General features: G+C 38.2%; 1 protein-coding gene across 2 annotated transcripts in view; it reads right to left on the minus strand.

The window, feature by feature from the left end:
- Positions 1-27,303, minus strand: part of LOC114247897 (uncharacterized) — a 68,966-nt gene that overhangs the window by 37,546 nt on the left and 4,117 nt on the right. For both annotated transcript variants that reach the window (XM_089738286.1, XM_089738288.1), the window contains exon 2: positions 15,084-15,677. In XM_089738286.1, the coding sequence (XP_089594412.1) occupies positions 15,084-15,637 (554 nt within the window). In that variant the 5' untranslated portion in view covers positions 15,638-15,677. The remainder of the gene's footprint in view (positions 1-15,083; positions 15,678-27,303) is intronic.

Consider the following 27,303-nt stretch of genomic DNA (forward strand, 5'->3'; position numbering starts at 1 on the left):
TTTCCAGCGGCTTCGATGAGAGGGTTCTCATGTCGTGGTTGAGTCTCAAAAGATCACAGTTTACAGAAAAATTCGTGAAACAAACTCAATAGCTAGTTTTTTTTTTAACTTACCGTCACTCATTTTTTTTCGTTTCGAACGTTTGCCTACGTTTGCCGCTAGGGGCGCTGTTTCAACTGCATACAAATTAGAGTTAACTTTTACGCTATCGAGAACGTTAAGATACTCTCACTAAACACACTGATCATGTAGTCGATAGATATGTGCATGACACAATAGATGTAACAGAAGTACATCTCCGCAAAACCTACGTTTGAAATCTCATTACAGCCCACCCGTGCGTGAAAAGGCATAGATTGAGGTGTGACTCAGTGTCGCAATACGCATCCACCAAACATCCCACGGCGTCTCTATTGTTTTCATTTCCACAAATTATCTTCGTGCCGTGTTTGTTTAGCTATAAGACGCACCTCAATCTCAATAGATTGTGGTTTAAAAACTAAAAAACACGGTTAAAATAGCTAACAGAACTGACAATCAGGCAGCGACAAGACAAGACAGCAGCTTGGCTCTGCCCCTGGCATTGGTGATGTCCATGAGCGACGGTAACCACTTACCATCATGCGGGCCCGCCGTTTATATATATATACTTAATATAATAATTATAATAATATATATTTATAATACATAACTTTTACGTGCTGAAATCAGCTCTGTATCTGCAGATTAAATTTAAAGTAATTGCTCGTAATATGAACATTTTGCGATAGTATAACTCAACTTTCAGAGAACTGAAAACCGTGGTAAATCAATCCCGATTTTGCAAGATAGCCATTGGAGCACCATGGTTCCTAAGAAACGTGGATCTCCATGATGACCTGGAACTTGACTCGGTCAGTAAGTATCTACAGTCGGCATCATTGCGCCACTTTGAGAAGGCGGCACGACATGAGAATCCTCTTGTCGTGGCCGCTGGAAACTACATACCCGATCCTGTAGACCGAATGGTAAACAGTCGAAGTCGCCCAAAACACGTCATTGTGGATACTCCCTATCCATTAACGGTGCTTTTAGGTACCACAAGCACCGGTCACCGTCCTCGCCGAAGGCCATTGTTAGCACCGCTCCGGTTTGAGCCCCGTGAGCTCACCTACACGTTAAGGTGAAGCTGAAATAGCTTCTCAAGGCTATCAGCATAGGTAGGGAAAAAAAACGGCGGAAAATAAATCCAAAAATAAAGATTTGTCGTTCAAAATCCGGATTATCTCCTACATGAAAAAAATCTCATACTTGTTAGCCTTTGTTCGGAAATAGCAGTGGTTTTCCACGCGAGGTCCCATTGCTTTATGGAGCACCAGTCTTTGACCAGGCGTGAAGTACCGCCTCGCTCCGTGGTCACTGGGCATCAAACCATGCTGCGATACGAACGGCAAACTTTCTTGTCCTACATTTGATTTCTCGAACAACTTTGAACTACGTTCTCAGAGTATATTGAACGTTGAAAAGAGACAAATAACAAACCGAAGATTATCCAGTTAAAATTTGTTTTAAACTGTGATTAGTCACCATAAATCTAGTCATACAAACTCATTAATATACAATCAAAAACTGATCATTGCGAAATGTCTGTGGGCGGCTTTATATGCATCTTCGAGTATGAAGGTCGCCTTTTACTTGTGCCAGGTTAATTCACCTCCCACTGGTGCATTGGATTTTATTTCACTTCATAAAAATTATTAAAGAGCCGAAACACAAGGGATCTGACGCCTACAAAATATAGCATATTCGATATATTGACAGGCCAAAAAATGTTTTTACTGGCTTCCGTTACGATGACAATGACATAGTTATGGCCAGGCCCTTGACTCCTGATAAAACACATGGCGCTCGGGAGGAACTCATAGAGTTTGATTGCGATTATAAGTCGTCTACTATTGGAGATTGGCCTCCCCTCAGTCTGGGCGCAATGGCCAGTCTCTGGATGACCTACTCACAGTTAGTCTCCCGCTAGTTAGCTTATGACGACCATATTGCTAATGGTGCATTTATATCGATTTTATTAAAATCATACAAAAAAAACGTTCAAAATCATTGTCGTCGCCGCGAATTACACTTGCGGCCTTTCTGTTGTAACTAAACAACTCGCCATTATCGGTTTTTTGTAGTTCTGTTGTGTCGCGTCGGGTGCTTACAACGTCTAGTTTTATTTGCTCAAAATCTGTGATTATATCGGGTCACGAAATTTCGCAAGTGTATTATGTGTTTTTGCTCTTTTATGATAGTGTTTCACACAATAGACCAAATTACCTAATCGGAGTTTCTGACTTCTGGATCGACCAGTGATTAAGTGACAGAAGTTTATATCCAGAGAGGATTGGAAAATGATCATTTAGATATATACTCCGTACTAATTGAACGTAGTGCAAAATGAGCACAGAAGAGACATTATCAGATAATAGTTTCTTTAATCTTTCTTCTTCAGAGCAGAATGTCCTCTTATCATACTGCATAGGAATTTACCATGAGTTATCCGATCGACCACCAGTCTGACGTCAATCCTTCTTAGGTTATATCTTCAGTGGTATATCCAACGTAACGTGCCATAGGGAGGAACTTATCTGTTTCTACTTTTGGTGTTTCTTTTGCTTCGTCAATTTTCGGTTCTATGATTTGCATTTTATTATTGAAATCCACATTAAAAATAAAATTTACAAACATAAAAAATATCATAGTTCATAATAATTTTTTTCCTTTTTCTTTAATTAATAGTTAAGTAAGAGTAAACTCATGGGGTTATTCTGGCTTGGCCCAATGTATAGGTTCGCAAGGCTCCGCCTGGACGACTTTATTAGCATCTACCCTAGCACTAGCAGTGCTTCCTCGCCGGATCTTCTCAGCGGGTCGTGATTCCAATCCGGTGGCACATTCATTCGCGAAGCAGCTACTCTTGAGTTGTTAGGTCTCCTTTGAGGCGCTCGGGTAGCTGTTAGCAAATCCCACCCCTCCTGTTGAGCCCTTGCTCGCCCACCTCCCCTGGTAAAACTGAAAAGGCCTCCGGGCCACCAGTAATCTCTCAAACATAAAAAAAAAACAGTGCTTCTCTGAAACCATCATCGGATCGGAATCACGACTTACTGAGAAGATCCGGCGAGAAACTCAGTGGATTACATCTATGGGTTAAGTGGCATGTCGAACCCGAGTGCGTTCGACGGGTTTGACGAGAACGGTGGCCGGTGCTTGGAGAGCTTAAAAGCACTGACAGTTCATCGGGAGGACTCGAAATAACGTGTTTAGGGCGACGGTGCATTGCCCGGTCGTCTGGGTCGGTTATCCAAAAAGGCAGCCACGACAAGAGGGTTATCGTGTCACACCATTTTTTCGAAAGAGCATTCTGACGCTGTTATCAGATCTAATTATATTTGAAAAGAATCCTCAATGGTTGGCATCAGCTTGGTTGTAAGATAAAGCTCTCAGCATTTCCAATGAGTGACAGTAACCACTTGCATCCAGGGCCGATCGTTTGCAATCGCCGGTCACAAAATAAAATACAACAATATTGCGTTTCGGTTTGAAGGGTGGGGCAGCCGTTGTAACTATACTTGAGACCTTAGAACTTATATCTCAAGGTGGGTGGCGCATTTACGTCGTAGATGTCTATGGGCTCCAGTAACCACTTAACACCAGGTGAGCTGTGAGCTCGTCCAAACACATACGCAATAAATAAATACTACACAAACGCTGAAGTTAAACTTAGGCGGAGTCGAATAATTTCTTAACAACAACCAATTAGTTTTACGTAACTACAACAATTGTATAACAACGTGTCTTGAGATAAAACCATCAATTTCGAACTCTTAAATACTTTAGACGAATTTAGTTGTTTTAAAATAGGTTTGAGTGTTCGAAGGAGCGGCGCGTTGGTCTCTTAGTGCCGTTTCAAATTTAAAAATAGCCGATTCCTTGATTTTTATTTTGTAATATCCGCTGTTAGAATGTCTTTATTTGGTATTTGGTATATCTTTGTATAGGGACTAGAGCGTTTTAAGAATGCCGTTTCCAAATGTTGCATAATCTATATATTAATACGTGAAGCGAAAACTTTGTATCTCTTTTTACGAAAATTGCGCGGACGGAGGAGTATGAAATTTCCCACACTTATAGAGAGTATAGAGAAGAAGTGCACAATGCTAATTTTTTTTTTAAATAATGCATAAAAGACACATTAAATCAATAAAGAAAACATTAGACACACTACCTTTTTTTTTTTTCCTACCTAAGCTGGTAGCCTGGAGCGGCTATTCCAGCGTAACCGTGGCTAGTAGGTGAGCTCACGGGGCTCAAACCTGACCACGATGCTAACACGAACCCTAGCAAGAGCCGTGCTTCGCAGAATCTACCACCGGATCGGAAACGCGACCCACTGAGAAGATCCGGCGAGAAACTCAGTGGGCTGTGTCTGAGAGTTAATTTACTCGTCGAGCCCTTCGTCGCAAGCGACGGGTTCGACGAGAACGGTGACCGGTGCTTGAAGTACCTAGAAGCACCGTTAGTGGATCGGGGGATCCGAGATGACGTGTCTTGGGCGACGTCGACTGCTTTCCATTCTGTCCGCAGGGTCGGGAATGGACACTACCATTTATTTGACACCCACACATATATACTCTTTGTTTATTGTCAAACTGTTGTTATTGCTTAAAGTCTGTAGTTAAATTGAGAATAGGTTAGTATTGTTTATCTTTAATATTACGAGTAGGTATTTGTCTATAGTGTAGTCTTAGCGAAATCTGTAACAATAGGACCATAATAATGTTGAAACTTATAATTTCAATTAATTATAGTCGAATTTCGACCACTGCGGGACCACTAGTCAAGATTAAACTTTGACAAAATTATCTTCATTCTTTCCGTAAGTGGTTAGTCACCTCGTTAAAGAAAGTCGTAGAGTGCCTTCAGTCACAGGCAGTTCTTGGACAGTGAGCTCGTCTCCTAGCTTAGTACAATGAAAGCATAAGTACTTTTAACAAGGTCATTTACTGAGCACGTAATGTAAGACGGAGGTAGCTGGGGTCGCCCCCACGCCGCACGATGCCATTGACACCACGAGTTAATAGATTTTTAATTCAAAGACAAAGAGTTCGACGTGCAACCTAACCCGTGCATCAGCCCGCTGAGTTTCTCGCCGGATCTTCTCAGCGGGTCGCGATTCCGATCCGGTAGTAGATTCATTCGCGAAACAGCTACTCTTGAGTCATTAGATCTCCTTTGGAGGCGCTCGGGTAGCTGTTAGCAAATTCCACCCCTCCTGGCTGAGCCTTTGCTCGCCCACCTGCCCTGGTAAAACTGGAAAGGCCTTAACCACCAGTAACTTCTTAAACATAAAAATAAAGATTTTTAATTGCATTACATCGCGCGCCGTGCAAAACTGTTTAGTGAAATTTGGTTTTTGTGGGGCATTAGATCTACATTTGATATAGATTTTAATGCTTGACTGCAATGACTTAATGTCCCAAAAATATTTTTGTCTTTTGCTTAGTCCAATTATAGTTATGCATATTGGCCTAAGAACGTCTGTTGACTACGTTAGAAATAAGCGACACTGCGTACCATCTGATATAATAAATAACAACAGCAAATAAATATACTTTTTACGTCAATGAATTACAATAAAAACACAAATTTTAATACAAATTAGGTACTATTGTAAACTGTACGCTTCGTCGAATATACTTTTTTTACCTAAACCTTGAACACAAGATGGCGTGACGTTCATTATAAGCACTTTAATATTAGTATAATTAATTTATAGCTTCTGCTATCAATGACAATATTATGGTGTATTATTTTTAGTAAACACAACTTAAATGTTATTTTTAAAAAAAATATCTTTTTAGTTTAATTAATTAGACTATTTAAAAGTTTCGAAGCAATCTGAATCTGATTTGAATTAATTGACGAGAGGAACTATAGCGTCAAGCTAAATTATAGAGTTAACTCGGAATGACTATGAATATGATTTTTACTACCTATCTACGGTTTAAAGACAATAATATAAATTTCCATAAATAGCTTGTCTAACTTACATCTCACCGTGTAGAATCGGTTTGACATTGAGACCTTGGTTCAGTCAGAACTGACTAAAGCCGTGACGACAATGAGATTTTTTATTTGAATTAAATAAAAACCACTTCTTGCGCTTGTAATCATATGATTTTAGATTGCGGGTAATTTGTGGCGTAGTTTGTTTGTCTACAAATTTAGAGATCGGGATGTATACTGAGCTGCGGAATCCTCTCCGGATCACGTCATTAGGGATCGTCCTGTTCCATTAACGGTGCTTTTAGGTACCTCAAGCACCGGTCACCGTTCTCGCCGAACCCGTCGCTTGCGAAGGGCTCGACGAGAAAATTAACCCTTAGCTGCTTCGTGAATGAATCTACTACCGGATCGGAATCCGGTGCATGGGTTAGGTTGCACGTCGAACTCTTTGTCGACGAGTACGGTTACCGGGGTCCCTAAGCCTGCTCCTAGTGTTAGAGCTGAAGGCGTCTAATGCAAGGGTTATTGGATCTGATCATGAATCCGTTAGGAGCCTTTCTGATGAATATATGAGAAGAGCTCAGAATCAGGACAGAATTACTGAAGTCGTCGTGGCCTAAAAGATAAGACGTCCGGAGCATTCGTGTTGAAGCGATGCACCGGTGTTCGAATCCCGCAGGCGGGTACCAATTTTTCTAATGAAATACGTACTCAACAAATGTTCACGATTGACTTCCACGGTGAAGGAATAACATCGTGTAATAAAGGTGAAACCCGCAAAATTATAATTTGCGTAATTACTGGTGGTAGGACCTGTTGTGAGTCCGCGCGGGTAGGTACCATCACCCTGCCTATTTCTGCCGTGAAGCAGTAATGCGTTTCGGTTTGAAGGGTGGGGCAGCCGTTGTAACTATACTGAGACCTTACAACTTATATCTCAAGGTGGGTAGCGCATTTACGTTGTAGATGTCTATGGGCTCCAGTAACCACTTAACACCAGGTGGGCTGTGAGCTCGTCCAACCATCTTAGCAATCAAAAAAAAAAAATGATTATTTCATATAGTAGTATAGGAATAAGGACCTTTTTTTTTGGTCAGGAGGAAATCGCCGGACTTCCGCCCTCCACTGGGGAATGGAGGGCGGGGCATGTCGGAGTCGAACCGACTAAAACCTCCTGTTGCTCAACAACCAACGTCCAAACCTCGCATGAGACAGAGGCAAAGAGTGGAAAGTTAAGCGCTTAGTGCGGAGCACATAGAGATGTCCTTACCCTCAGCGAGACGTTAGCTTTAGATGTCAAATCTACTCGTGTTCGAAATAATTCTAAAGTATATTCAAGGTAACTGAATTGTAAAATGTTTTGTTTAAGGAAGTAGTAATATTACACAAGCAAAAACGATGGTAATTTTTTAAGCATTAAAGGTCATTTTATAATGCAGCACGCTCCATTTAAGATTCACAATGACGGTAGCTTCAATTACACTATTTAATATCACTATGAAACTATTGATTCTAGTACAAAAACATTAGGAATCCATCTAATGCTGGCCTTGCTGTTGGATTGCTTGGAGAATCTTAAAGGTAATAGGGGAAGCTGGTAGAAATGGACAAAAAAGTTACAATATAGAAGGGCCTACTAAGAATAAATAATAGTTTAAAAAAAACTAACAAAATACGCTTTTATAGAAAATCCAATTAAAAAATAGAAAATGAATTTTAATAAATTTGAATTAAAAATAGCGTACGAAAAAGTGATTTTATTGTAAAAAAAAGCGTTTTTAATTTTTTAGTTGAATTTCAATTTTTTCAATTTTTTTTTCAATATTGAGTTGTCATCGGTCCTTAATAAATATACCAATTTTCGAGTCAATCCGACGTTTTCAAGGGGGTCAAAATCATGTTCATAGATTCCGTTACATACTATCATACATACGTCTGAAGCTAATAAAAGCGAATTAAAAAGTAAGAAGAGAAGACCATATATTATATGAGAAGAAGATATAAAGAAAGTAGCTAGTACAAATTGAGTTAAAATAGCCCAGCCTAGAGGAACCCTTCACTGATTCACAGCAAGCTTAAGCGACAGGGTGGTACCTAACAGCGTGGACTTATATTACGCACCAGTAACATATTTTCTACGGACCCATACAGTGAAAACAGTAATGTACCTGACAGATTAATATTCCAAATCCGTCCCGTCGCTTGCGAAGGGCTCGACGAGTAAATTAACCCACAGACACAGCCCACTGAGTTTCTCGACGGATCTTCTCAGTGGGTCGCGTTTCTGATCCGGTGGTAGATTCTGCGAAACACGGCTCTTGCTAGGGTTCGTGTTAGCAACGTCGTCAGGTTTGAGCCCCGTGAGCTCACCTACTAGTTAAGGTTACGCTGAAATAGCCTCTCAAGGCTATCAGCTTAGGTAGGAAAAAAAACCAACTCCGCTGTCTTCAACTGCGTAGGTTTTCAACACCATATGTCAAGAGAATGCAAACAATCTCTAGAATACTAAATGAGATTAGCGCTATTTTTACGATAAATATAGTGTTATTTAATTTTGTAGTCAAACCCGACACGTTTTGCTGGGTGCTCTATGAATTGACTTTAATTCGATCGCTACCGAACTTTAGAGGATCACCCGGTAGGCCAATGATTTCCTGAAAATTACGTCGCAATCGATCGAGCCATTTCGAAGTCATAAAGAGCATGCATACACACATCGACTTTTATATATTTAGATTCATATTCGTTTTTCAAAATTTCTCGAAAATTCTAATCATTTTTGTTAACTTAAAAGAAATAATAACTATAGAAGTAATTTTGATTTTCTTGAAAATTATTCGTATGTGAGATTTTTTTTTTTTTTTTTTTTTTTTTTTTTTTTTTTTTTTTTTTTTTATTGCTTAGATGAGTGGACGAGCTCACAGCCCACCTGCTGTTAAGTGGTTACTGGAGCCCATAACATCCACAACGTAAATGCGCCACCCACCTTGAGATATAAGTTCTAAGGGTCTCAGTATAGTTTAGTATATAGGAGTAGTTTAGTCTATAGTATAGATTGTAATTAAATGTTGACATTCAGAGTTCGGATTCATATTATTATGTTATGATCTACTTTGGCTACGTTTACGTACGTACGTAATATGAATAGGTACCCAAAAGACTATCATGATTAACATTAATTGTGATAGTTTTGAATTGCCTTTGCAAATTATGTGGTTTTTTCTTCAAGCAACGATAATATGTCAGTACATATAACAACGAACTTGTATGACTCAACGTCTTTAAATAATATCCATATATATATCTGAGCTCAGTATTATGATTAACATAACGTTATGTAGCTCGCAAAGTCATCGACTTTTGATTCGACTAAAATGGTAGCTTGTATTTTTAACGCATAAGGATTCGAGAATTATACAAAAATAAATATTATATTATACATGCCGTGTTCAAGTTGTCTCAAGAGGCGAGCAATAAAATATTACTTTAAGCTTTTATCAATTAAATAAATAAAAATATGAATAGTTGGCAAACGTATTGACACTAATTTGTGAACCATTATCATGTCTATTGGCCTTCAAGATTGTAAATAAAATTAAAATAAATTTCTTTATTTAGACAGCAAAAGAGCTTAGAATCGATCCTATTTTCATTTGTTCTAATCGTAATATTACAAACTAGCGACCCGCCCTCGCTTCGCTTCGGAAACTGTAATTTATTATTGATTTCTCCGCTATTTAATGGATGTTATTATACATATAAACCTTCCTCTTCAATCACTCTATCTATTAAAAAAAACCGCATCAAAATCCGTTGCGTAGTTTTAAAGATTTAAGCATACATAGGGATAGAATAGGTTGAGGCCACGAGGAAGATCACCTATGAGGCGGATTGACCTGATAAAAGCGGCAGTAAATTGCTCATCATCATTACAATGGAAGAGGAAGGCGGTCTTCAGAGAAGAGAAGCTTGCCACAAGCACCCGAAGTGATGACCATGACCACTCCGTCAAAAGTGATACCCACAAAGAAGAAGAATCATAGAACAGTAGAAATCTAGCAGAAAACCCGGACGTTCCAATCATTAACATCTGCTGAAGGAAATAAAGGGCTTCTTACGCATTACCTGTGACTACATCAGAAACATTGATCTTTTTTTTTTATGATTGATTCATTACTGATGACCCGAAGGCCTTTCCAGTTTCACCAGGACAGGTGGGCGAGCAAAGGCTCAGCCAGGATACATCGATCTATTAAGATCTACTAAGAAAAAGATCATCATCAACACTTCAAGTTATCAAATGTACATACTTTGTCGAGTCATTTCCGAACGATAATGCGAGTCGGCTTTCCACTGACCAGAGACCGAATCGCCTTGAATGGTTATGTCATTGTTACGTCTAGATTGATCTAGAATTTAGGCGTTGAATTGTGTTATAGCAGATTGTAGTTTTAAGAAATCTGCAGCCTTATCGCACGTCGGTTTATTATATAATATTTCGGGTTCGTAGTGCGTGATAGCGGTGTTTACCACCGTCCAGATATTAGTCCAGCATGCATTCTGGTTCTATGTATAATAACAGTGTGCTTAGCGCGAGTTTTTTAACTCTTCAATCGAATAAAAGTTAACTCAAATTTGTATGGAGTTGGAATGTTTAGATTCGTTTCCCGGTAGGGGCGTTATTCCAACTGCAAACAAATTAGAGTTAACTTTTACGCTATCGAGAATGTTAAAAAACTCTCACTAAGCACACCGATTGTGTAGTCGATAGATATATGCATAACACAATAGATGTAATAGAAGTATAAGTATCTCTGCAAAATTACATTAAGAACAAACAGCATTGTTTTTCCAGCTTTTATTCAATATTTGTTTCGATTTGGTTATCATGTGATATACTTTTCTTATTGCTAAGATGGGAGGACGAGCTCATGGCCTGTCTGGTGTTCCCTGGTCATCGGAGCTCATAGACATTAATCAGGTTAATGTCCTCACTCATTTTTTTATTGCTTAGATGGGTGGACGAGCTCACAGCCCACCTGATGTTAAGTGGTTACTGGAGCTCATAGACATCTACATCGTAAATGCGCCACCCACCTTGAGATATAAGTTCTAAGGTCTCACTATAGTTACAACGTCTGTCCCACCCTTCAAGCCGAAACGCATTACTGCTTCACGTCAGAAATAGGCAGGGTGGTGGTACCTGTCTTCTAAGTCTCCGTTTTACAATACAACGGATGTCCTACCCTTCAAACCGAAACCCATTAACTGCTTCACGGCAGTAGTAAGCAAGTTGGTGGTATAAATTATTAAAATTTTTACATCCCACCTAATAATTAATAAGAAATAGGTGTATTACCTTCTAATACAAATAAAGATCTACTTTACCAGCAAACTATGATATTTAATAGAAAAGTATTTAATCCAATAACAATAAGAGTTCCATTAACTTTGGAACTCGGTTCATTCAAATGTTCTGAATTGAATTTATGAACTTCACCTAAAAACGTTAATGTGGCGTAAAATTAACTGAAAATACGAGTTTTGCAAATTATTTTATTTTTATTTTCAACGCTATTAAAATACACCTAATTATTTTTTGACTAACAAACTAGGTACAATATAAAATAGTGCTTCTTCTTCGATTATCGCGATTCAAAAAAACTATTTAAACCTTTTTTGTATGATTTGATTTCGAGTTTTTTTTTCTAATTATATTATTATGTAGTATTGCCGGGGTTTTAAATTTTTAACAGATTTCGTGATGACGGACGATTCTAAAATTATATTTTAAAGTGAAAATATTTTGATCGTAAGAGACGATTTTGAACTATGCTCGCCGAGTGGTACGTATAGTAGTCATATCCATAACTCCATCTAACTTTCTCGTGACGTATGATGAGCTCATCTTAAATAATATTACTAAGATGTCGTCTCCACGGAAGCGTTAAGTCCACTATTTATGGACTAAATTTCTTCTTCAGGATTGTGATCGTGTTTGTGTTTTAAAATATACTCATAAATCTTATAATCTATATATATAAAAAGGAATTGCTGTTCGTTAGTCTCGCTAAAACTAGAGAACGGCTGGACCGTTTGGCTAATTTTGGTCTTGAATTATTTGTGGAACTCCAGAGAAGGTTTAAAATATGAAAATGCTCGGAATTCAATAAAAGTAACAATTTTGTTTTTCCTTTCATGTTCCCCCGTCGGACGGATTCCTTTTGTTTGTTTTAAGTTTATTTTATGCAAAAGTCTTTTATTCATCGAATGAGGCACTACGAAGTCTTGCCGGGTCAGCTAGTATCTTATAAATAATTCTCATAATAAATCAAATCTCAATAATATCAAAATAAATCTTATAATAGTAGTTTTTGTCATGACTTCTTTGCCTTTCGGCTAACAATAAGATCAAAGGACATAAGTACTACCAAGGGACTACTTACCGTTAGCGAATCTTTTGAAACTGAGAACGATTTACTACGGTAGGACCTCTTGTAAGTCCGCGCGGGTAGGCACCACCACCCTGCCTATTTCTGCTGTGAAGCAGTAATGCGTTTCGGTTTGAAGGGTGTGGCAGCCGTTGTAACTATACTTGAGACTTTAGAATTTATTTCTCAAGCTGGGTGGCCCATTTACGTTGTAGATGTCTATGGGCTCCAGTCACCACTAAACATAGGTAGAGGTAGACTGTGAGCTCGTCCACCTATCTAAGCAATAAAAAAAAATCGTCTAATAAATATTACACTCAGTGTTTTCTTAGTAAGTGACGTGATTATTCCGGGATTCAAACTCGACCATCAAAAGTACTCCAACGACTATTTAGAGACAATATCAAGCGCGTTCGCCCCTTCTATTGCTGTTTAGAGCTCTATGCGTAATACTGTTATCTAATTATTATAAATTTTTAAAGGTCGCCAAGCGTCTCAAATAGTTACCTTAGTGCTTAGATTTGCCACTACAATTTGTGTAGGTACTCAGTTTGAAATATTGGCACAGATGTAATGTAATAGAGATTTTTGCGTCAAGTTTTAAGGGGGTGATGAGGCCCTCGTTCTGATGTCTGCATTTATAAATCGTGCGCCTTTTTAACATTCATAATTTTCATGTGAAGTTTTCATGTCAATTTTGTGAAAATTAATTCACATAAGCTCGTTTAGTAAAAATATAATTTTTCAAAACACCAAAATAATACTTTACTAAGCAATGTCTCAGATTTCGTTAAAAAAAATCGAAAAACGGTCATATAGTCTGTACATAAACGGCAATTGCAGGTTTATACATACATGACTATATATAGCTGTGTACCAATTTTGGTATTGCGTGGGATTAAATGCAATGTTCTCGATCATCTCTGTCTCCATCCCGGCTGGTTTTTTATTTGAAAAATTTCTTCTTTAACATCTATATTTTCTTGACAAAGTAATAGCTCTTTAGGCACTCATATACGTAATGTTTGTACATAAGTATGTAAAGTGATTATTATGTTAGAAAAGTATATCTTTTTTGTGGTTAAAATCAGAATTTTGACAAAAAACTCCAGGGAATATCGTGACCTTGTAAATGTAAAAAACTTTTTTTTTTCGTGCAAAAAAGATATATAGATTAAGTATCTTCAATTACAATTAGAACTTGTGATAGCTTTAGGACACAAATAGGCAGGATACAACTGCCCGAATAAACTCACGATATATCCTACCTGTAAGTTTATAAAGGAAAGAGAAATTTAAATTTCCATATTTCTAAATATCGGAATCAATAAAGAAAATCTAATCTCTTGTTGCGAGGAGGTGGTCACGACCCTCAGTATTGAGGTAACCGAAGCAAGAAGAAGAAAGAAAATTGTTTTAAATTACATGAATCTTCCCAATATTTTTAATTTGCATTTTTTTGGAAATTACAAAAATGGATATTAGCTAAATTCAAGTGTTCATTCTTTTCAATTTATTGAAGGACGCTTTGTTTGTTATTATTATATGTATTAAATTATATAATTATATAGAAAGTTATAGATTTTTCTATGTTTATGTACGAAATTAGTTTCCATCTGCGCGGCAACAACAACAAATACTCCAAAGTTTAAATTTATTTCTTTTAGTTAATTAGTTACTTAAATTGTAAATTAATTTCAACTATTTGTTTCATGATCAATTTATTTCGTAATCCATTTCATTTTCCGTAGCTTTTAAGCGTGTTTAAAATTAATCATAATCGTTTTAGAAATATTCATCGAAAACTAATTTTAATCATCAACCATCATTATTAACTTTTAAATAATTTAGTTGTCACTATTCAATTTATAAAATAAATTTTAGAGTACAAATTAAGCACATATTATTTGCATTTTTTTTATTGGTTATCCTCCAATACTAATAAAATGATTTCGGAATAAATTGAATGATAGGAAAGATTGTTATAAAGTTTTTAATACGCTTTTGTTAGCTTCAGACGTATGTATGTCTGTAATGGAATCTTTGAACATGATTTTGACCCCCTTCAAAACGTCAAATTAACTCGAAATTTAGTATAATTATTAAGGACCGATGACAATACAATATAAAAAAAAAAGAAATTCAACTAAAAAATGAAAAATAAATAATAGTTTAAAAAATTAACTTCGCTTCAATGACACCATTTAATATTACTATGAAACTATTGATTCTAGTACAAAAACATTAGGAATCCATCCGATGCTGACCTTGCTGTTGGATTGTTTGGAGAATCTTAAAGATAACAGTGGAAGGTAAGTAGAAATGGACAAAAAAGTTACAATATAGAAGGGCCTACTAAGAATAAATAATAGTTTAAAAAAACTAACGAAATATGTTTTTATAGAAAATCCAACTACAAAATAGAAAATAAATTTTAATAAATTTGAATTCAAAATAGCGTAGGAAAAAGTGATTTCATTGTAAAAAAAGCGTGAGGTGCTTTTCAGGATATTATCAAAATAATCCTTCTACTCATTTCTGTTCATAAAATATTTATAACTACTTATACCATGTTATGTTATAAAGTTTTTTTTAATATATTTGAATATTACTCACGGAACAGGTGTATACGCCGGTGATGTCTTCACCCTCGTAGGCAGTACTTTAAACGCCCCTTCATCCCTGGACACTGCACTGACACCCTTAGAACTATCAGACGTCCTAGAAGACAGATCGAAATATCGATCCTGAGCGTGGATCAGCTGGGTCACGGTGAAAGCTTCGTCTTTCAAATCGATTTGGGGCCCGAACAAATCGTAATCGTTACAACGAAAGAATCGATCGTCTTCTATATCGTTCGTGGGGGAATTTATCGATTTTATCGTTATATCGAGATTCTCGGATGTGTTAAGTCTGAGCGATCGTTCGGTGGCGAAGGCGTACGGCGTGTTGGCCAGTTCTTCTTCGATACTGTTGTAGCGGCTTCGGAATAGCGACGGTTGCTCCCCTCCACTGTCGTATTTCCCCCCGAAGAGGTCGTATTGTCCGAATCTGTTGTTTATAGTGTCGAATTTGGGATCGGCGATGTCGTCCGCGCGGGGACTGGCCAATGGACTCATGTTGATCTGTACAACGCCGTGCTCGTCCTTGTATTTCAGTTTCAACGCCATTTTATTGTTTCGCGTTCGGCATGATTCGGTTTTCGTTCATCTGAAATAGAAAATAATGCGTGTGATTGGATTTTTTGTCCAGATATTATTTATTTTTAATACGCTCTTATTAGCTTCAAACGTATGCATGTATGTTTGTAACGGAATCTTTGAACATGATTTTGACCCCCTTTAAAACGTCGAATTAACTCGAAATTTGGTATACTTATTAAGGGCCGATGACAATACTATATTTAAAAAAAAATGAAATAATTGAAATTCAACTAAAAAATGAAAAATAAATTTTAATAAATTAGAAATAGTGTAAGAAAAATTTGATTTTATTGTAAAAAAAGCGAGTGTTTTTTAGTTTTTTTAAACTATTATTTATTTTATTGTGGTTCTAGAGAGTGTTTAATAGCCTTTTAGTGGTAAGTGGTTACTGGGCAGTGCGTGTGAACTCACAGCAGGGCTTATTTATTATTATGTAGAATTAATAAGAGACTTATAGGTAATGAATGAAGTGACGATACAATTCTTAACAAAGATGTCAGGAACTCACACGATAATAGACTGTATACCTCTTAATGAAGAGAGAGTATGCGATCGTGCTTCTCATTTGTCTTTGAGAGGAGCATTCTGACTGAATTCTCCTATAACCAGGAAGTAAAAGAGGCTTATATTCAGTGGAGTGTTGATGATGATCGTTCTTGTAAATTGTGCATATTACCGCACGGGGCTGCGCCTAATTCCGCCGTGTAGCAGCCTCGCGTTCCAGTTTGGAGAGTTGAACAACAGTTTACAATACCACTGAGACATGACGGTAGGCAGCGGCTTGGCTCTGCCCCTGGCATTGCTGACGGCCATGAGCGACGGTGACCACTTACCATCAGGTGGGCCGTAGGCTCGTCTGCCCACAACGATTCAAGCGGGTGGATCTGCACACGCTGTAGTAGTAGTTTATAGTAATTGAACACCGGTCTCAATGGGTCACGATTCTGATCCGATGGCAGATTATGCGAAGCACCGCTCTTATTAGGGCTAGTGTTAGCAAATTCTCTCAGATTTTTTTTTATTGCCCTTGTAGGCAGACGAGCATGCGGCCCATTTGATGGTGAGTGGTTCATGTCGCCCATGGACTTCAGCAATGCCAAGAGCATAGCCAAGCCGCTGCTTACCGAAAGCCCGTGAGCTCACCTACCAGACGTAGCTGTACTAACCTCCTAGGCTACCACTGAAAAGGAGGGAAAAATCAACACCTCTTAGTATAGGTACTGTTTATTCATAGCTCCTAACGAAACAATTGTATTGTAGCATATAACATGTCCGGTGTCTTAACCCTTCTTCTTAACTCTGTGGCGTGTGAATAGATTGGACTGATTTTAAAGTTTTACTTTTGTATTCTAAAAAGTCGTTTAAGATGAAACTATGTCATTTCAATTGCAACATTAAGGGTCAGTCGGGTTAGGTCAATTCATAATATAGCAGAACCGATATAAAATTATAATTAAGAATTAATTAAATCAGACACGCCACTTTCGAGAACGGGTTTATGCAAAAGATATCAATACGGTATTAGCATTTTTAGAAGCGTCAGGATGATGTTATGCGCTTAGAGAATTACGTAAGTTACGCTTTTGACCTGTTGCGAATTGATTTTTCTTTATCGAGGTCACTTATTTTAATTAATGTCGGATATTGTTTACCTAAAATGATTTACATTGATTATATTGACGTAGAGAAAGAGATGATAATGTACGGTTTTTAAAGTAATTAATATATACCACGGCTACAAATCCTGTGAGCTAAGTGCGAGCTTTTTAACGTTCTCGATAACGTAAAAGTTAACTGAAAATTAGCAGCGCCCCTAGCGGCAAATGTAAGCAAACATTTCGACTCCATACAAATTTGAGTTAACTTTTACGCTATCGTGAACGTTAAACAACGCACACTAAGCACACTGGTGTACCGAAGTCTTACAGTCAGTCGGTCGTGGGTCGATCCTGGAAGGGACAGTAATTATGTATAGATATTTTTTATATCTCTAACACTTTCTGATTAAAGCATCAGACCCTGTGCACAAATAACAAAAGAGAAAGTTTTTTTGTTTTTTTTTTATACTCAATCAAAATTAGTTCTACAGATTTAGACACAGAATACTTTTTAGCATGAAAAACGACCCGGGTAAAACCGTGTATATCCGCTATAACAAATCCAACAGTATTTATGTGCCAGGTCAAATTCAATCACTACACAGTATAAAACAAAGTCGCTTTCTCTGTCCCTATATCCCTATGTATGCTTAAATCTTTAAAACTACGCAATGGATTTTGATGCGGTTTTTTTTAATAGATAGAGTGATTGAAGAGGAAGGTTTAACTGTATAATAACATCCATTAAATAGTGGACAAATCAATAATAAATTACAGTTTCCGAAGCGAAGCGAGGGCGGGTCGCTAGTCTTTAGATATTACGCATTTGATCTCAAGATACAACAAGTCGTAAAATAAACGAGCGATGAATTCTTTAATTTTAATTACTCGAAACAAAATTTGTGACGTAATTAATTACAAGCTTCATGTTTATTTATGTATTGAAATAGCTTCGGTATCGCTTCATGTTAATAAATAATAAAAACAAGTGACCTAATTTCAAACGTTAACTGGTAATAATCCTGGCGTGATTACTGTAATAATATAAGCGTTCTAACATATGAAATACAACATTTTTCATACCTATGTAAATACGTTATTAAGACGGAGCACAGTTTGCGAAGCAATAACGAAGCTACTTTTATTTATTTATTTATTAAACACACCAACAGCAATACACAGAAAACATTCAATCTTAAAATTAAGTACTGGTATGTAAGCCAGTTACAGGCATGTACAGCAATCTCTTATAACACACTACGAGATGTTACAGCAATTTTATAAACAGCGGAAAAATAGGTCAAATTTGACGAATCAAACAAAGATTGAAGTCCATGTCTGTGATTTAAACAACGGCTTTATGATCTGACTAGCGACCCGCCCTCGCTTCGCTTCGGAAACATTAAAACACACATGAAACCAAAAAAATTAAATAAAAAATAAATAAAAAAAAGTAGCCTATGTTCATCAGGGACAATGTCGGCTTCTAATGGAAAAATAATTTTTCAAATCGGTCCAGTAGTTTCGGAGCCTATTCGAAACAAACAAACAAATATTTCCTCTTTATAATATTAGTATAGATTGACTCGGTGGTACAGTGGTTAGCGGTTCTGACTGTTGCGACGGGAATCGTGGGTTCGATTCCCACATCGGGCAAACATTCGTGTAATGAACAGATTTGTTTGCTCTTATCTGCATGTTTATTATCTATATAAGTATATATTGTTTGTTACGCGGTGGGGCTAAATAAAACTTTTACCGAAGTATAAATGACAACCATATTCAACACTTAGAACACTTAAGGAAAACTTTACGAATCGCAATTCACTTATTCCGCTTCGCTTCAGGTGATCCGTTCGCTGTTTCGCTTCGAGTAGAACCGATTACTAACTGCCTTCATGTCATCTCTGCAACGCTTTTTTAGAGAACATTTCCGACAGGGCGAGTCGTTTCGATATGTATTTCCACTATTTGATAATAGATGGCGTTACACTACTCGAGCGCTCTCAATATTACTAGTTCTTTCGATATTCGCTTCTACTATTCGATGACAGATCGCGTTATTCTTACGCCAGTGCGCTTACGTATTGGCTCGGAAATGAACGAACGATGGACGAAGTGTGAAGAATATTCTGCTGAAACTTCTATATATGAAACTATATATGAAACTTCTAAAAATAACCCTTTACATTAGTGAGTTGGACACATTGACCAACTGTTTCGGTAATGTAAAATAAAAAAAAAAACAATAAATCTTTTGCTATTTTTATTATAAAGTTTACATTTAATCATTTTGTTTCCTTAAATTATTGTCCATAAAAGTACTGTATGTCTTAGCTCGCACTGTGTCTATAACCTTAATATTTCCTCGTATATTTTTCACAAAGACCTAGTGTAACAGCTGTGGCACTATTAAGCGTTTGCTAAAAATAAAATAAATATCCTTAAAACAAAATCGTCCAGTTCAGAAACACAAGGTCGTATTTCAATTTTGGAGAAATTTATTTTATATAAAACATTCTGTGTTTTTATTTAGGATCTCAATGGCATACATAAAACAGATAAAGGAGGGATTATGGCGAAAGGGTCATAGGGACGATCATAATAACAGTGAACATTCCCTTTCCCTTAAGCTATTGAAGCAGATGTACCCGCGATCTTCAAGTGCAGTATATTCGGAATTCGAATTGGAATTCGTTGCCGGCTGACATCCGAGTTTGCAAGTCTGTTTCTGTTTTTAAATACAAGGTCAAACAATTCTATCTCTCATCAACCGAATGACAATATTTGCTATGTGTATGTGCATTATTATAATTCTCATGTTGTATTTGTTATTTTAGTTGAGCATTTTTATTTATTATTTTCATAATCCTCTCGCAGGTCTGCTGGAAGAGATTTCTTAAAGAAATAAGCAGCGCCTCTGTACATAATTTTCCTGTTACTCTGTATTAAGTCTTCTTTTTTGTGTGTACATAAATAAATAAATAAATAAAGAAATACATTGTTCCTTCACAATGCGGTTACAACACTACAAAAATTTGCATACGTTCCGTCATGACTCATGCAAGTGTGGTGTTCGCTCACGCGGCCCGCACCCACATAGAATCTCACCAGGTCGTTGATTGCGACGAAGAGTTCGAAGAGCAACCCACTGAGTTTCTCGTCGATCTTCTCAGTGGGTCGCGATTCCGATCCGGTGGTAGATTCAGCGAATTCAGCTCTTGCTAGAGCCAGTGTTAGCAATTCTCTCAGGTTAAGCCCGTGTCGAGCCCCGTAAGCAATACTTACGTACCTATTTAATGCTCTGTTACGCACTGGGATAAATAAAATTCTACCAAAGTAAAAATTAAAAACTGTATTCAGCACTTAGAACCCTACACAAACACTTTGAAATTGTCAATTCGCTTCTTCCGCTTCGCTTCAGGTGATCCATTGGCTGCTTCACTTCGAGTAGTTCCGATTACTAACTGACTGCGTGCCATCTCTGCAACGCTTTTATAGTCGAGACGAAATCCCTAGAATCGTCGAGAATATTCCACAAATGTCGAGTATTGTGTCTTTCCGCTATCTGACAATAGATGGCGTTGTACTTCGCGAGCGTTCTAGATTCTAATAGATCATTCGATATTCGTTCGACTATTCGGCGATAGATGGCGTTACTTTTACTGGCGTAACAGCTCTAACGAATTACTTGTCATTCACGAATGACTTCAACAATGAAAGAATAACACCGTATTATAAAAATCTAACCCGCAAAATGTATGGTAGTAGGACGTGTGGTAAGTACACACGCGTGGGTACAATCATCCTTTGTATACTGCTGCGAAGCAGTGATGCATTCTGATTTGAATGGTAGACAGTGGTTATAGTATAAAATAAAGACTCTGAAGAAAATAGCACTCAGTATGAAAATGGTAGTGCAATTTAGATGGGGGAAGAAGTCGACCGAAGAAGACATGGATGGAGTGTGTGAATGACGATAAGGGAGAGAGAGAGGAGAGTAAGTGTTGAGATGACGGCTGATAGAAGAGAATGGAAGAGAAAAATTCGCTGTGCCGACCCCACCTAGTGGGATAAGGTGTAGACAAGGAAGAAGGTGTCTCATGTCATCAGGTGGGTAATGAGACAGTTTAACCCTAATAGTAAATAAATAAACGATCTTATTTGGAACGTAGAATCTAAATGACCATTCCCCCAAATATCGCCACCGCTAGACATAAATAATAATATGATGGTAAGATTCATGCGGTGTGCGGAATCGAGGACGCGAAACGTCCTTGGAACATTTCCTTCGCATTTATCGTGCAGCGAGATCTCGTCCAGTTGGGTGTCAGGGTCAACGGACGTGAGGCGACCATAAACGTGGTTTCTTTGGGCGTTTAGTAGGTTACCGTTTTTGGTGCACATTAAGCTAAGTTGATTTGTAAGTGACAATATACTTTTGGCCTTTTTTTTATTGCTTAGATGGGTGGACGAGCTCATAGCCCACCTGGTGTTAAGTGGTTACTGGAACCCACCAACATCTACGACGTAAATGCGACACCCACCTTGAGATATAAGTTCTAAGGTCTCAAGTATAGTTACAACGGTTGCCCCACCCTTCAAACCGAAACGCATTACTGCTTCTTGGCAGAAATAGGCAGGGTGGTGGTACCTACCCGTGCGGGCTCACAAGAGGTCCTACCACCATTAAGAAACTTGCCACGGAAAAGTGTCTTCGACCATTCTTATTCAACAACAGATTAACGGTATTCTCAGAAGGCGCAGAAGCGGATGGTGGCTACAGTCTACAACAAATGACTATCACAGGATTTTGGTCTACATAGGAGAACATGAACGCATACTTGTTGTTACGCTATTTTGAGTTTGAGGATTTTACACATTGACTGTTTCCACCTCTATCTAACCTCATCTCTTAGGTTAAAGTGTAAATTGTATAACAGTTTTCTAACATTATAAACGAAAAGGCATGAATGCTTGGCGACTGAAATAGGACGGCCAATATTTCCCCCGCGTGTTCACAATAACAACAGTTTCTTTAGGCAGCGGCTCGGCTCTGTCCCTGGCATTGCTGAAGCCCGTGGGCGACAGTAACCACTCACCATCAGGTGGGCCGTGTGCTTGTCTGCCTACAAGGGCAATAAAAAAAAAGTTTAATTTTGTTATACGATAGATTTTTTATCTGACTGCAGCATTTGGATACAGGTACAGTTGCGAATAGTAGCATCCTTATCCTCTAGGTTTGTTTTTTATATTTTAATGCTTCGATGGCTAGATGAGCTCACGGCCCGCTTGGTATTTACCATCACCTCGAGACTAGAGTTCTAAGGTCTCAGTTTTTACAGTACAACGGCTACCCTTCAAACCGAAACGCATTACTGCTTCACGGCAGAAATAGGTAGGGTGGTGGTACCTACCCGCCCAGACTCACAAGACTTCTTACTGGCAGTAATGTCATGACAATTATCCGATAACCCTTGCATTAGACGCCTTCCGCGCTAATAGCAGAAGTAGAGACCCCGGTAACCGTACTCGTCGAACTCGGCAAAGAGCTCGACGTACAACCTAACCTAAGAATCAGCCCGTTGAGTTTCTAAACAGATTCATTCGCGAAGCAGCTACTCTTGAGTTGTTAGGTCTCCCTTGGAGGCGCTCGGGCAGCTTTTAGCATATCCCACCCCTCCTGGCTGAGTCCTAGCTCGCCCTCCTATCCTGGTGAAACTGGAAAGACCTCAGGGCCACCAGTAAACATCAATCATAAAAAAAAAACTCTTCACCAGCCTCGTTTGAAGAAGGACTTGTCATAGCGTTTAGGAAACACCGCAGCTTTATGATCACAATGAAGGTCCATTATTAAGTATTCATATATGAGGTGCCGGAGTATCGATATAGTTACCTCGTCTTCGAATGATGAATAACTATATCACTTGATATACAAAGTTGGTTAACGCCTTACAAACTCAAAGGACCATCGACCTTTCGGTAATAACTCGCGGACTTACAAAGGGCATGCGGTACATTAGTCCTTTGCCCGAGGCTTTGTTATAATTAATAACGATTATAGATTAGCAATGAAGGGCCGTCGCACTCCGGTGTGGTTGTCGTGGAATTCTTAGTTAAATAAATAAATGTTCGGCTGTGCTGAATGCGCCTGCGCGTCTTTTATCTGGTGGAGATGAAACTTATCCAGTTTACAGTACCCGGTGTTAAATTTTGCACATCGATCTTTGGAAAGAGACAGTCGGCTGATTTCGTTTTCGTAGAGGGCTATCTCTGTTGCATTCTACATATGTATTTTTTTATGATTAAAGGATTGCTAGTGACCCTGAGGCCTTACCAGTTTCACCAGGATTGGTGGGCGAGCAAAGGCTCAGCCAGAAGGGGTGGAATTTGCTAACAACTGCCCGAGCGCCTCCGAAGAAGACCTAACAACTCAAGAGCAGCTGCTTCGCGAATGAATCTACTACCGGATCGGAATCGCGACCCGCTGAAAAGATCCGGCGAGAAACTCAGCGGGCTGATGCATGGGTTAGGTTGCACGTCGAACTCTTTGTCGAGTTCGACGAGTACGGTTACCGGGGTCTCTAAGCCTGCTCCTAGTGTTAGAGCTGAAGGCGTCTAATGAAAAGGTTATTAGATCTGATGGATCCGTAAGGACGTGAACCTATATATGTGACATATGTCAGTCATTGTTCCAGTGCACTGGCGTGTGGTTGGACAGTTATTGTCCATGGACATCTTTCACAATGCGAGAGTAAAACTATAAAAACCAATCCTGTAAATTCGATCCGACGCAGTTAGATACTATCACACAGCCTAGCTACACAGCGGAGAGTTTATTTCGAGAATAGAGTAGTTGTTATTCTAAAACAAACGAGATCACAACTTCACATCTCAAGATGACGGCTTTGAGGATCTATCGATTCCGCTTACCACATATAGGCCGTCAATTCAGTCCGTTTTCATTATACATAATAACAGATTGAGCATACGGCTTTTACATCAGATTTACAAAAACTACTATGAATGATTATTTTTTTTGCTTAGATGAGTGGACGAGCTCACAGCCCACCTGCTGTAAAGTGGTTACTGGAACCCATAGACATCTACAACGTAAATGCGCCATCCACCTTGAGATATAAGTTCTAAGATCTCAGTATAGTTACAACGGCTGCCCCGCCCTTCAAACAGAAACGCATTACTGCTTCACGGCAGAAATAGGCGGGGTGGTGGTACCGTGCGGACTCACAAGACGTCCTACCACCAGTAAGATTAGACGACAATCGTTTTTTAATCACATGAACAACATCTATTATAACCGTCGCAAGTTCAACGACTTCCTCCCCCTATCCACACGTCACCGACGATTTCTAATTAAACGGTTTTCAGCCCTCTCCACCCCACTAATGTTATAAGTGAAGGTTTAATCAAAAAACGTACGGCAATGCGGCCTCCGTTTGTGATCCGAGGGATTTACTAACGTCTTTGTGATTCATTGTGTTTAATTCTTACTAGTTATTGAATTTTTTTTTGGTTTTTTGATAATACGTGTTATTTAGAAATTATATTTAAATACGAATTACATATTGATATCATATTGATGATCATATTGATAAAATAATGAAATATGAATAATATTTTTCGATCTTACCGACAAAATCAAAATTATCGTCCTAGTCAGGTCATAAATTCTGTCACATGTTTAATGTAAAATAATTGAAACAAGTTTATTCATTATGTAACCATTCATATACCAAAATGAACTTAACAAAACATATATTCTTATGACACTAAAGTTTATTCAAAATGACCTCCGTGATTTTGAATACAGGCCTTCAATCTGCGCGGCCAGTCGTCTATCGCAGCACGAACGAGGTCCATGTCAATATCGGCGGCTGCCTTAATCAAGGATGTCTTGAGTGACTCCAAATTGGGATGAGGCTTTGAGCACGCCTTTTCCTCCAAGTGTTGCCATATCTTGTAATCTAACGGATTCAAATCTGGACTGGAGGAGGGCCAGTCTTCGTGCCGGATGAAGTCGATTTCACGCGCCGCCAGCCAGTCTTGTGTGCTCTTCGCTCTATGAGCTGGCGCCGAATCTTGTTGGAATACCCAGTGCCTGTTATTGAACATGGTATGAGAAACAGGTTCCACAAGGTTTGTCAGGACTGTATTTTGATACACAACTGCATTCGTTTTTACACCTTTCTCACAAAAATGTACCTCTGTTAAGCCCCAATAAGAAACTCCCAACCATACCATGAGCGAGGAAGGAAAATGACCTCGTTGGACACGCGGAATACGGTTGCTCGCTTCTTCACTACTGTGTGCGTACACCTTATCATTTTGTTTGTTGTAGCTCTCTTCTACGGTAAAAATTTTTTCATCCGAAAAAAGAATTTCCCGATATTTTTTCCCGCGTACCGCTTCAACAAAAGGCTGCATCTCTTCAGTCTCAGGTCCATTAGACGAGCATTCAAACGATGTCCTGTTTTTCTTCGATATGCCCGAAGCCCTAAGTCTTCATTTAACACCCTTTTCACCGTGGTTTTGCTTAACCCTATCTGAAGGGCCAACAGTTTCTGCTTACGTTTGGGATTTCTTTCAATTCGCGCCTTCACAGCTTTTATCACTGCTGGAGTCCTAACAGACCGAGGGCGACCACTTCTTGACCTGTCATCTACAATAGAGTCTTCATTGTATCGTTTGATGGTACGATAAACGAATCTTTTGGTTATATTCAAATTTTTCAGTATGTTAAAAATTTGAATTGACGCGTAACCGCAACGATGCAACGCAATAACTGCAACACGGTGTTCTTTAAGCGTTTACTCCATATTTAAAAATGAGTAAAATTCTAAAAGTATACATTTTTATTTTCATGAACAATTTGAAATTCGAATTCAATAAACTTTTTTGTGGCCAGCATTCTAAAAGAAAAGTTTTTACTGTGTGACAATACTTATGACCTGACTAGTTATATACAACAAGTATTACTCGTTTAAATATGTAAGATAACGGATTTAGGTTTGATTTCAATATTTATTTTGTTCTATAAATTTATGATTATGGAGGCCGAATATGGTTTAATATTATTACCGTATTTTATTTAAAGTAGTATTCTAGCTTCTTCTTCATCTTCTTATCAGCCCAAAGACGTCCATTGCTGGACATATTCTAGCTTAGTAGCCTTTATATAAACAATAACCGAGTGGAAAGTCACATACGTTCTTCTGGCCCTTAAACTAGGATTCTTTTGACTATAGATACATACTTAAATAAGTGTTAATATATACATATGTATATAAATAGTAAACATTCCACGTGGTGCGTTCTTCAAATCAATATTTCCATCACAAAAGCGTTTAAACCAAAATCGCACGTTGCGTTCATTAGCAGTCCCCTCTCTCTTTTTTTCCCTACCTATGCTGATAGCCTTGAGAGGCTATTTCAGCTTCACCCTAACGCATGTAGGTGAACTCACGGGGCTCAAACCGGAGAGTTGCTAACACTAGCAAGAGTTGCGCTTCGCAGAATCTACCACCGGATCGGAAACGCGACCCACTGAGAAGATCCGGCGAGAAACTCAGTGGGCTGTGTCTGTGGGTTAATTCGCTCGTCGAGCCCTTCGTCGCAAGCGACGGGTTTCTAAAAAACGGGTTGAATAAAAAAAAACAACTAAAATTCGATAATCGAATATTGCATATTTTTTAAAAGAAGAACCTCATAGGTACCATTTGAAAAAACTTTCACTCAAAAATCTCAAACCATGAAGGTTCTATGTCAATTCGAAGCACCGCAATAAAACGGCAATTTCATACTTTAACTCCTATTATAATGTAACTATAGAAAAGTTATTGAAAAAAAAAAACACAAGTGATCGGCCCGAGGATAGCTACCCCCTTGAAAACGCTATATCATTAATTTAATTCAGCGTAACGCAACATCATGATTAATGATCGTTCAATATGAAAGATTAACCTCAAAACTGAAGCGCTAGGAACATAGAAATATAAGCAGAACTTATAATAGACT

The sequence above is a fragment of the Bombyx mandarina genome, chromosome 24 (genome assembly GCF_030267445.1).
Source record: "Bombyx mandarina strain Sakado chromosome 24, ASM3026744v2".
In the NCBI taxonomy this organism is placed as follows: Eukaryota; Metazoa; Arthropoda; class Insecta; order Lepidoptera; family Bombycidae; genus Bombyx; species Bombyx mandarina.